This window comes from Castor canadensis, chromosome 14, assembly GCF_047511655.1.
Source record: "Castor canadensis chromosome 14, mCasCan1.hap1v2, whole genome shotgun sequence".
Taxonomy (NCBI): Eukaryota; Metazoa; Chordata; class Mammalia; order Rodentia; family Castoridae; genus Castor; species Castor canadensis.
In genome coordinates, this window is record NC_133399.1 from 93,862,749 (window position 1) to 93,876,106 (window position 13,358).

Below are 13,358 nucleotides of genomic sequence, written 5' to 3' on the forward strand. Positions count from 1 at the left end.
TCTTTCAGAATTCTAGGACACTACATGGAAAAATGAGTGCTACTTGGCTAATAAATGTGGTTCTTAGGGGCCTGAAACAGATAGTTTGTCTCACATAGGTAATTCCTTTATAGCCAGACAAAGCTTCATTCACTGCATCTCAAGATCAAATGATGTGTTAAGTATTTCTACACAGGGGACGTTCCTCTTTTGTGAAATTTATTGGCTAAACTATTGTGGTGTCCATTCTTCTCATAATAAGGTGAGATGTGTAGAGACTGTCATATAACATTTCAAAAGAAACCAGATTTCTGCTGCTATTTTTTAGCTTTGGAAATAGCAGTGAGTGCCTCATGATTTGGCTCAGGTATTGAATTACAGCAGGCAATAAGCTAATTTTAATAGAGAAAGTCTAAAGTTTTATATGAGTATTTGCGGAATTATAGTCACAATCTATAAAACTACTAGGGAATTTGCTCCTGAACCCTTCAGCATAGATTCAGAAAAATCAGAAAAACTCTTGACTTTTAACCTTTCTATAGCTATTACAGTATTTATTCAAATTTTTAGAATCAAAGCAAAATATAATAAGCTGTCACTTCACTCATTGACACTTTGTTAATCTTTTTTTTTTGACCAAACTATAATTTGTTATGGTTATCTGCCTGTGGGATGGTTTATATGAGTTCTGAAATATGAGTTCAATATTATTTAATCATTATAGACATTAATGAAATAAATTCCTGTTTATTAAAATATACATTTATGAATGCATAATTATAGCTATACATTCAATAAGTGTAAAAACAAAATACATACACTAGAAAATTTCATGTCCCACGTAGAATTTTATTATTATGTTTGCTTAATGTATGAACATGCTTTATCCAAAAAAGCTTCTATTGGTAATCATCAATTTGATGCTAATTTTTTTTAGCACTTTTAGTATTTACCTCTGTGTGTCATTTTAACATTGTGCAATGCTTTTTCTATGGCTTAGAAATGTTTTGTAGCAGTTTCCTAGTGTAAACTGTAAAATGGTTATGACAATATCCGACAATTTGTCCAGTAAGATTTTATTGCCCGTACAGATTGTTGTAGCACCGGAACAGCTTGGATGGTTTAATAATGGCTAACACCGTGCCAGAGTATTACTTTTTTAATGCTCATCTCTAGACATTTATGGTGTTTTTCGTCAAGACTCTCCCATTTTCAATTATGTTATCAAAATCTATGAAGATGATTAAACAATTCTGACCTAGTTTCAAGCCACTCTAGATTATTACTTTAGAGAATTAAAAATATTTTTCAGTGAAGATATCGTAATGTGAAAACATATGAACCAAAAAATTGATCATTGGATATAAATCTCTTTTGACTCATTTCACCTGTGTAAACTCTGGTTGTAACCAGTTAATATAATGGGAAACTAGTCCTGTATTATGTGTGTAGTGTTTAATGCCCTCTGCTCACCTTCCTAAACTTACATTTCTATTTATAAGAAAACACAAACTTATCAGAAAGTTACTTACTGTATTTATCACAGCAAAATGTTCTGAACAGTATGAAATCACAGACAAATGGAAGCAAGAATAAATGATTTATAAATTCACACAAAATGGCATAGATAGCCATTAAATATTTTGGAAAAAATCATGCAATTGTAAAATGTTTTCAATATTATAAAACTTTTCTGAAGAAAATATGATAGTGCTAGCAGTCCTCAGTTGTAGGATATCTTGATTTAATTTTCTTCTGTAACTGTACATCAGTGGTCTTTAAATGGGTGACATTTCACGTGTTACTACTTGTGACATTTTTTGTCAAACTGTGGGAGAAGATACCTAATGTCACCTCATGAGTAGAGGCACAGGATGATATAAGTAGCCTGCAAGGCACTTCGTAGCCACCCTGTCCTCAACACAACAAAGAATTATCTTGCCTGAAATATCAGTACTACCCAGTTTAAAAAAACTATGTTCTGGATAAATACTATTTTATGTAAAACTAGAAATATCACATAACATTAAAACAGAAGGATATAGCCAGTTTAAATAATAAAATACACATTTCCAATTTTTTATTCCAACTACGTTTTGTTCAAAACTAACAAATGTAGTTTCTTTAAGCATAAGAAACTGGTGAAAGTGTAATGTTAAATATATTAACATATCACAGTCTCTGTAAATACCTAATTTAAGATTTTGAATGTGAGTAACAGGAGCTCAAATGTGCCTGGTGAATCACTTAGGCTCAGTTATAGTTACCTAAACCTTTTTTGTAGTTGTTTTCTACATCCTTGACTGGATTATTTTGGATCTAAATTAAAACCTGAGAACAACCAATATCCACACAAAGCTTTTTGAAACAAAAGAAATTGTGCATGAATGAATACTTATGTAAAAATACTTTTATTTCTCATCCTGGCAAAATTCCTAAGATTTAATGAAGTGAAACCATCTTTTAAATAGTCCAGTGATGTGACAACCTAAAGAATGTGTCTAAAAATATCCTAGAGACTAATTACTTTGATTTTCCATACAATGGCCAGATTTTAATGGTGTACTTGACATCACCAAAAGAATCTGGCTTATGTTTTACATTGTGATTTCAGATTTTAGTTTAACTATAGTCTGAAATAAACCAAATGTGATCATGTTTTTCTGAGGGATGTTAATTCAATGTGATGGGGCTTTACCACTGTATTCTATTTTGATATACTTTCCTGGTGGAAGAATCTATGACTTTTGAGAAATGAAAAAAATAAAACTGGAAAAAGTAAAGAATTTTGTTAGCAGTGGTAAGAGATCATTCATTGTCATCATCCAAAGTCACTGTGAAGGGTGAACCTAAGCTTTCTAATAAGCATTAGTACCTTCTCTATGCCAGATATGATGCTTTTATTTTAAATATTCTATGAGTAATCTCTACAGCACCCATCCCAAATAGGTAGGTTACTTTTCTACCTTAAGTTGGAAGGATCTGAGGTCTTGATCATCACCTTTAAAATTTGATGTTGTTAATAAGTGGGAAAGCCAGACTTACAGTGAGCCTGTCTCCAAATCTATTAACTATGCGCTCATTTCTAGCTTCTGATAAGTTTCAGAAGAGACTTAAAAAATAGCTGACCAGCTCCTCTGCATGCTTAGAATAAATGACAGTCAACAACCATAAACAGAAAAATGCAATTTACAAAAGTAAGAGATATTGAGTCCATTATGATCCTTATCTCAGATTTTGAGATACATAGAGAGTAATTTAATTAGAAATCTTAGTTTTCTAAGAATTCTATCATACTGTAATTGTTTTTAAAAAGAGATTTTAAAGAGATTAAACAATCAATGTTTATTTAATTATCCTGTGGCCTTATTCTCCATAATCTAATCCTAGATAATTTAGTGAAAACCTATTAACATGGATTGCCATCATTTGCACTCTTCTTAGCATAATCATATTTAGACATAAAAACAAGACTAGCAAAGATGTTATCTTGATTTTATTTTCTTTCACCATTCTCTTTCATTTGAAGTAGGTGGATAGCTGTACATAAGGTTGTGCTGAACAGTTAGTCATAATAAGGAAAAAACTTTGAGAACCAAATTGATTTTTTTACAAGTAGGTGAGTGTGGATATTGCAATCATAATATGTATGGTACATTTTCCTCCTTGGGCACTGGATAGTCTTTGCAAATATTCTATAGCTTTTCATCTCGGTGTCTTGAGTGAGTTGGACCATGCAGCTAGGAATTGTTTCTGCTTCACCATGATGTACTCCTCTTTCTTATGCCAGGTTATTCTTGTGAAAACAGTATATTAATTTCAGCTCTGAATTCTTTCTTATTTACAATGAAAGATAATATGGATGAAGCACTTTACAGGACTTTTAGACTAATAAAATAGTCCATTTTGCTTTGCTTTTAAAATTCTTTGTGGTGTACATTGTACTCATTTTGTGTTGTACAGTTGTACTTGCTAAGAATATAGCAAATACATTGCATTGATTCATTTTCATATTAAAGATTTAAATGTTAGCTAGGATTTAATTAGGTGTGCATTTTTTCAAGTTCCCAATTGCATTTTGATGAACTCCTTAGATATTCAATTAACTTGTGAATGATTTGCATAAAGTATATTCATACACTGTGGGCTATTGCAGAATCACTTGATATTTTCCCTGTAATATTAATGGATCCATATAGTATTGTACTAGTGGAAAATGAAGTTGTATAATTGGGAGCTGGTAAGATACTTTATAGCTTATTAGCTTAGGATAATTATCTGCATGTTATATTACACATTGAATTGCAATTGAAAGTAGTGAATGATCATATTTAGAAGTGAAAACCAAAACTGTTGAATTGTTATAGTAACCATTGACTTGCAATAAAATAAACACATTTATTGAAACACTTTTCTGTAACTTGTAAGCAATGTGTTCCTTTTTGATAACTATTCTTTTTTTCTTCCTTTTTTATTTTTATTTATTTATTTTTTATGTTTTGCTGCTTGCCATTGCAGGAAGTAGAGGTTTGTATACAGCTTATGTGTTTCATATTTTATTTTAGATTTTGAATAAATCCTCATATTTTAATTACTCATATACACTCAACTCAAATTCTTTTCCCCCTTAGGATGATTATTTCCGTACCTGGAGTCCAGGAAAACCCTCTGATAAAGGTAAGATTCTAAATATTTTAAAATAATAACCATTAAACGTTCATAATCACTGTATTTTTAAAATGATAGTTATTGTCTGATCAGACTTTAAAAACTAAATAGAAGTGCTTACATGAATGGAAAATATATGCAGTAATTGTATTTATTTCAGCATAATACGGTTACTTAGGTACCATGGTTATGTCTGGATGTCTTTTATTTTTAGATAAATATTTGGATTACTGATTTGGACTTTTGAAGTTTACCATGTTTATTTTTATTAGTTAACACAATTCACCTCACCCACTTTTCAAGTGTATTTATTAGACAATAGATTTATTTGCACAAATACTCAAAGCAAATGGCTTTGCTGTATCTTTTTTTCAGCTAATAAAAGATTTCATTTAAAATAGAGCACTCTACTAATTAGGCTGAGTTGAGGTCTTAGCAAGATCCAAAAGGAAAACTTGTAGACTGAATTAGTATCCCCTTATCTGTTTACCACAGATTATAGAAGTCTTGTTAAGAATGTTTAGGTAAATCATTAAATGACTGAATGATAATGTATCATTAAAGAGACTCAGATATTTTGCCAGGTGCACAAATTTTCAACTTAATATTTGGGATAAATGCCATAAATTCTAACTTCTAAGCATGAGACTCACCTGCATGGACATAGACAGGGTCTTTCATCAATGTCAATATTAATACCAATTTTGGAGCAATCATTCACAGCCAATCTTTCCTTTAAAGTAAGTTTCTTTCTAATATACTTCATGCTGTATCATTGTTATTATACCTTAGATTTTTTTTTGTGGAAACTCCATTTGGGAATTCAAAAACAATTAATTTTAACTTGATTTACTAATAAATCAAGCCTATGCACTAAAAATAAATGATGAAAAAATAATGGCACATAGACTGAGATATATTTATATACTTTCTGGAAAATGAATGAACCTTGAAGAATGGGAGTTATCAGTAAAAGGGATGTTAACACTTTTATTTGCCATACTTGGTGCATCCAGTTATAATAATGATGCTTTGATTTTTCCTTTGTGTATGACAATGTACTAAACTGTAACTCATCTCTCAATTATTTAAAAATATGGTTGCCACAGTATAGAATATCTAACCAGATATACTGTAATAGTTTTTGCTTTAATTTTCTCTAAAAAATTTTATTAGGATAAATTTTAATAGCATAAATTAATTGCTCTAAGAGGTTTAATTGTGTTATTTATGTACATGTTTATAATGAACTTTGATCAAATTCACCCACTCTATATAGCTCTTTCTTAACATCCTTCCTTCTCTTCTCTTTTCTAAACTGCTTTTAGTAGTTTCATTATGGTATTTTCTATTTTCATATGTATTTTTTTATCTTCACATATATATGTATACATCTGTATATATATATATATATATATATATATATGTATATATATATATTGTCCTTATACAACCCCATCTCTCACTTCTTCCCCCTCCTTTTGCCCCCCAAAAGTCCATCTTTTACAACCATACATTATAATGTAAAAACAGTAACATTATTATTGCTGTTATTATATCTAGACCTAGATTTCACATATGAGCCAAAACATGCAATGTTTGTGGGTGTTTTTGAGCTTGCCTTATCTCTCTCAACATGATGGCCTCCAGTTTCATACATTTTATAGCAAAGAATATAACTTCATTTGTCATTATTGCTAAATAAAACCATTTTGTAAAGAAAACCACATTTTCTTTATACGTTCATCAGTTTTTGGGCACCAGGGCTGATTTCATAGCTTGGCTATTGTCAATATTCTGCTATAAACATGGGTGTGCAAGTATCACTAGTGTACGTTGACTCTATTCCTTCAAAAACATGTATGCCCAAGAATGGTTTGTCAGGGTCATGTGGTAATTCTAGTTGAGCTTAACTGAAACCTCCATACTTAGTTCTACAGTGGCTGTACTAATTTATATTCCCAACAGAAGTGTATAAGGGTTCCCCTTTCTCCCATCCTTACCAGAATTTCATGATATTTGTTTTCATGATTATAGATTTCCTGACTGGGGTGAAATGGAATCTCAGTGTAATTTTCATTTGTATTTCTTTTATGGGTAAGGATATTGAACATTTCTTCATGTGTTTTTTAACAATTTGTACTTCAATTTTTAAAATGATCAAGTCATTTGTCAATTTATTAATTGGGTCATTTTTTAAATATGTAGTATTTTGAGCTCTTTATATATTCTGGATATTAATCCTTTGTCCGGTGAATAACTTCCAAAAGTTTTCATCCATTCCGTGGCTGTGTCTTTAATTTTGATAATTATTTCCTTTATTGTGGAGAAGTTTTTTAATTTGATGCTATCACATTTATCAATTCTTGACCAATTGGAATTGTTCAGAAAGTTGTTGCCTATGCTTCCATCTTCAAATGTTTGTCTATGTTTTCCTGTGGTAGTTTCAAAGTTTTGGTTTTATATTAAGATATTTAATCAATTATCTAAGGGAGCATAATAAAGGGGGTTAATCAGATTAAGGTACCATATATTCATACCTGATAAAATTAAATTTGATCCATTTTGAATTAATTTTTGCTCAAGGTGAGAGAGAGTGAACTAGTTTCAGTCTTCTACGTATGGATATCCAGTTTCTCCAATACCATTTATTAAAGAGGTTGTATTTGAAATCTTTGTTGAAAATCAAATGGCTGTAAATATGTACATTATTTCTGGGTCTTTTACTCCTTTGGTCTGTTTTTATGTCTATACAATGTTCTTTTTGTTACTTTAGCTCTGTAGTATGATTTGAAGTGAAGCTTTGTAATATTTCCAGCATTGCTCTTTTTGATTATGATTGCTTTGACTATTGGTGATATCTTATACTTCCTTGTGAATTTTTGGATTGAATTTTCTATTTCTGTGAAGAATTACATTGTAAATATAATGGGGATTGCATTGAATCTGTAGATTGCTTTAGGTAGTATAAGCATTTTCACAATATTGATTCTTTTGACCCATGTTCATGGGTCAATATAATAGCTAATATTTATGAAAAGTGTCCAAACTTTAATCACTAATATATTTGATATATGCTCATTTGTCTACTCATCATAATCACCCTACAAGGTAACTGAGGTATTGAGAAGGTCAAGTCTTGCCCAAGTAATATTCTTACAAAGTGACAGAGCCAGCATTTGGACTTAGTCAGTCTGACAAAATCCCATTTCCTAAAGTAATTTGTGATACTGACTCTCAAATATTAGCAATGAAATATAATAATGGTATCCTAATTGCATATGCATTTTATTAACACACCTTCATTGTACGTATTGATAGGATTCAATGTGATATTACCATATGTACATTTAGTGTAAACTGATCAGATCTAACCATTGTTTTTGCTACTGTCCTCCCCAAAATTTAATCATATGCATATATGTATGTATATATATATTTACTTGAAGAAGCTTTAGAAGAAGAGCTATTAGATTTATTTCTGTATGCTAAAACAGTATTTTGTAGACTACCAGATCTTGGGTTTTCATTGAATGAATATATATGGTTGATAAGCATGAGAAAATTTTATATAAAAAATAAAAACATATTAGACTGAGAAGCATGTATTATTTTGGCTTTAAGTTAAATTCACCAACCCATTTGTAAACCACATTGAGGAGTGAGAAAAATTTCTTGTTCCCATGTACTCTGAAAGATAAACTTGATCTATGCTAACTTGTAATACATTTCTTGTTGTTTTGATATCAGACTCTTCATTTAAGCATCATTTTCAAAACTCATTGATGTAAATAATTTACAAGGTTTTTATTGCATGTTTATAATTTTGATATATTATGTTTTCATTTCTTTATAGTTATCTATATCATATGAACATATGTTTATTTCTCTTATGTCTGTTTTTGGGGTGAGTTGCATGTTTTCTGAGAAGAGGGAAGAAAAGGTTACCATAGTGTTAAATTTTTCTGCAGGCACTTACACCGTTTTGATAAAATTCATTTAAAATTAACTTTTGCTTCCATTTCTATGCAGTACTCAACAAAAGAGGTAGAAATTCAAGTATCACTGGTAAAAATGTTAATATATCATTGTATGAATGGTATAACTTCTAAGCACAAAACTCTTTTTCTATTTATATGTATAAAAATGCACACCAATACATACACACATAAACACCTAGGTTCATATTTACATTTGTAAAAATACCCATTTCAACCTTCAAACTTTTCCTTGGTAAAATTAGCTGACTGTTCATATGTACCTTATTTAGCTTCCGATTTGGCTATGATATTATTTTAATTTCATTTAAGCACTCATAATATTTTCAGTTTGATTTTTTTCTTAATCACTAAAAGTATGAGCATTATATATTTGAACTAAAACTTTTGATGATGATAATTCTGCTGTAAAATAAAATCCAACACAATGATGCCAAAAATAAATTGCTTTGAGTTTCTGCACGTTGAATTTTCTGTGCTATTACTTCTCTTCATTAGTGTTAATCATGAGCTGACACAACAGAAATCAACTGAAAAATAGTTTTCATAAGGACATGCATCTCCATGAATAAAGCATCCAAATACTATGTGTACTATGACAAATTAACCAAAAGGGGGGAGTTTATAAATGAACCTACAGTAGTAATATCTGAAAGATTTAAAATAATTAAATAAACAGTTTGCTGCTTTTAAAGGTGGATTTTCATTTTCCCCCTTCATTGTATTAACCCTGCATTATTTGTGACACAGATTAATTGGTGTGTATAAGAAGTCACTGAAATTGTTACCACAGATTCTTAACAGTAGTTTAGAGATTTTTTTTGGACAAAAGTATTGTTATGTACAAGTATCACCTTTTATTCAAAAGTTATTTCCCCCAACATATGACAGCTATCTAGCTGCAGTGAGGTGAGAGGGATAGAAGCGAAATACTCTCTCTGTATTTACAAGGCTTTACTAACCAAGCCAGCTTAGGGTTGCTCCACTTGGTGTCTACCTGGCAACGAATTAAAATTAATAGATTAATAGTAAGGAAGCTTAACTGATTAATAATCAGTTGAAGGGGAGAAGGATAAGAAAAAAGAAAAGATTCTTCTGTCTGAAACAGCCATCATGTGATTAGCCACACACTTACCCATTGTTTGTGTCTTTTTTATGATCGTTGCTCAAACTTCATCTATTTTTTCCCATCTATTTGCAAAATGTTTACATATGACAACAGTCACCGTCTAATGTGTCTCTTTGCAACCAATATGTGGCTACAAATCAAAAGCTGTGTAGACTTCATCTGGAGCTTTTTTCCTTCCAATGAACAAAGCCACTCATAGTATTATTTTTGTAATTATTTCTAAGACAAGTATTTGAGCCAACGGAACCACAATTTATCTTCCTGTTCTTAAAATGCAGCACTGTACTGAAGACATGCTGTATAGAGTAGACAATGTTGTTATTGTCTCCCTCTGATGCCTTAAATTTTATTTGTTTATGGGAGTATCAGGTTTCCATGTTCTTTGATGGTATTCTTTGATAGGATTCTGAAACAATAGATAGGTTTGATCCACGCTTCACAATAGAGGCATGGTGGTATCATAATGCCGCTTTGTTGGAAAACTTGGGCCTTTTAGGCATTTTTTTAGAGGAAAATATGATGTTCTCAGAATTGAAATTCAGTGAGCACAATGTACAAAGATATGCAATATCTTCTAAAAATGCTCTCATTTAAAAATGTAAATTATTAACCATTATTTCATCAACTTACATGAATTGATTTAGGATTTTTGCATTATTTTGGACATATTTCTTGTTAAGACATTCAAACACTGACAGCTCTCTCAATTTATATACTATATTAGTTACACTATCCATGTTAGCAACCTTGGATCATAGAAGCCTTCTACATTCCAGAGATAAACTTACTAAGAAATTATATCCAATTAGAAATCAGCAGTGCATGCTCATTTAATGTTTGTCAGGTGTAGTGTATAAAAACTAAGTGAGAAATTTATTTGCCTTTATCAACTAGCTCTGACTTTCTTTGCAATGATGGGATTTAACTTGTTTTGTATCCCAGTGTATAAAATACAGCAACCAAGAATCTTAGATTTCTGATTTTTTCTATGCCAAATAGTGATGCTATTTCCATAGAAAAATAAAAATTGTATTAACATTTCATTTGGTTCATATCACAGTATCCTACACAGGTATACAAAGATAAAATTATATTTATTTCTTCACAGTGATCTAATTACTTATTAAGCTATAAATCACATTTATAGAGCAAGGGATTGATCAAATTCACTTTGAAGGTATTCAGTGATTTTAGGAACAAGATTCTTACCTTGGACCTTGTTAATTAAGCAAGTCAGTAATGAATATTGCAAACATTGAAAAACTGTGCATATGAAGTCATATGTTTTGTGGGAGTGCTCCATTAGCTAAAGAAGTGATTTTCAGTCCTGGCTGTACATGTGACTTACTGCACTCATTTAAAAAGCACAGTTGGTTAGGCTTGTTTCCTGAATAATTTCATTTAATATATGAAAGACAAAGTCTGGGGTCTTAGTGTGCTTGTATACATTTATATATGGTTTGGTTTGATTTTTTTGACTTTTTCTACAATCATAAAATTTACCATTTTAATTATTCCTATCTTCAGTGATATTAAGTACATCCACTATTGTGAGATATCAAGACCATCAAACTCCAAAACTTTATCAACTTCCCTTTAATGGATATCTTCAGTTTAATGGGTGTGGACTGAAGAACTTTTCCATTCCCCTCTCCAAGCCCATGAACCAATGGAAGCCATGGTTGTACCTTCTGTTCTATGAATTCCATAGGTGTCATCTCTCTCTCTCTGTCTCTCTCTCTCTCTCTTTCTCTCTGGGCTGGTTCCCACCTTACAGTCTTCCTGACTAATGCCCTCCCAGTGAGTGTTGGTATTATAAGCATGAACCATGAGGTCTAGCCTAAAGTGCTATTCCTAGTGACAGAGAAAGCTTCCCTACCCTGCTATGTCTCACATAAGAGAAATTAGTTCCTCCATCGTTCCTTTGTAAAGCTGAATAATATTTCATTGAATATACATACTATAGTTTGTTTCCACAGTTTTCCATACAAAGATTGGGTTTTTTCCTTTGGCTATTTAGAATAATGCTACTATGCACAAGTATATACAGTCATGTTTGGATCTTTGCTTTCAAAGAGCTTTTACTCAGAAGTGGAACTGCTGTATCATGTGGTAACTCTATTTAAGGAACTGCCATACTATTTTCCATACCAGCAACATCATGTTATATTCTCATCCACCAATGTACATATATGTTCAAACTTTTACACTTCTCACTAAACAGCTGTTGCTGTATTTTTTAAAAAATAAATCCCACCCTAGCAGGCTGTTTTTGTTTCAAACAGTACAATTTAAAACATATGGTATAGCAAAGACTTATCAAAATTATTCTTTCTGGTCATTCCATTCTGTAGTACTGAGAATATTGTGTCAAATGAACTATTCTTTTGAAGGCAGCCAAAAATGTCAGGAAATTTTTTTAAAAAATTGCTTACTTTTTCATTTACAGTGCTCAAAGAATATATAAAGGACTTTAACAATAGATTATGGGAGGTAGGAAAATACCCTAAAGGTAAAATTGCTCCTTCCATTGAGCAAGCACTCCTATATATCAGGTGATATACATAAGATAATGATCATATTGACCTTAAAAAGTAGAAACTTTCCTTAATTTACAGCTGAAACTGAAGCTATAGTGACTGAGGCTACAAAGCTAGTTAATACTGTATTTGAGGCTTAGAGTCTTGTATTAATGAATTTGAAGGCCATTTTATTACCCTTTTATAAGCTTTAGAATATACTCATCTATATGTGCATTTTTAGTTGATTTTTTCAACTCAGATGCATCTTTCCCAGGAAAAAAAGAGCATGGATTGCAAAGTCAAATACAGGTAGCTAAGAAGTTAACCATACAGAGCACATTGGAACACATTTAGAATTGTTCCATTAAAGAAGAAACAAAGTGCATATAACTTGTACTCTAATTTTTTTTAGAATATAGATTTTAAAAATTAACTTACCAAATTTGTTTTCTTAAATATACAAGTAGGTAGATGAGAGTGCATTTTAATTACTTGGGAATAGCTTATGATAAACCTATAAGACAAGAAGAGTATTTCAGGGGCAGATGAAAGCTTCCATCAGGATACCACTCTTGGAAGTTGCTTCTAACTGAAGTATCCTGATTATAATTCTAACCCAGTTCCTAATATAAAGAATTACAAATATTCTTAAGATATTAAAATACTGGCATCAAAACTAATACCAGAGATTTTTCCTTTAGACTTCCAAGGTATTGTTCAAAACTCTGTGTACATACTGGACATGGTGACACGTATAGATACTATGCCCATTCATTTTTTGTTTGCTGAATGGTTTTCAATCCAGTCCTTAATGACTAAGTGTCTTTTTCTCATGTTATGGAAACAACCAAGATGCCCCACTACTGACGAATGGATCAAGAAAATGTGGTATTTATATACAATGGGATTCTACTCAGCCATGAAGAAGAATCTTATCATTTGCAAGTAAACTGATGGAACTAGAGAGCATCATTGTGAGCAAGGTTAGCTAGGCTCAGAAGACCAAAAATCATATGTTCTCCCTCATATGTGGACTTTAGATCTAGGACAAATACAGCAATG

At 31.2% G+C, this 13,358-nt stretch overlaps 1 protein-coding gene across 6 annotated transcripts in view; it reads left to right on the forward strand.

Annotated features, from left to right (window-relative positions):
- Spock3 (SPARC (osteonectin), cwcv and kazal like domains proteoglycan 3) overlaps window positions 1–13,358 on the forward strand; it is a 419,208-nt gene that overhangs the window by 145,168 nt on the left and 260,682 nt on the right. For 5 of the 6 annotated variants that reach the window (XM_074055028.1, XM_074055027.1, XM_074055026.1 and 2 more), the window contains exon 3: window positions 4,611–4,656. The exons of the other annotated variant lie outside the window; for it this stretch is intronic. In XM_074055028.1, coding sequence (XP_073911129.1) covers window positions 4,611–4,656 — 46 coding nt within the window. The remainder of the gene's footprint in view (window positions 1–4,610; window positions 4,657–13,358) is intronic. 6 annotated transcript variants of the gene reach the window in all.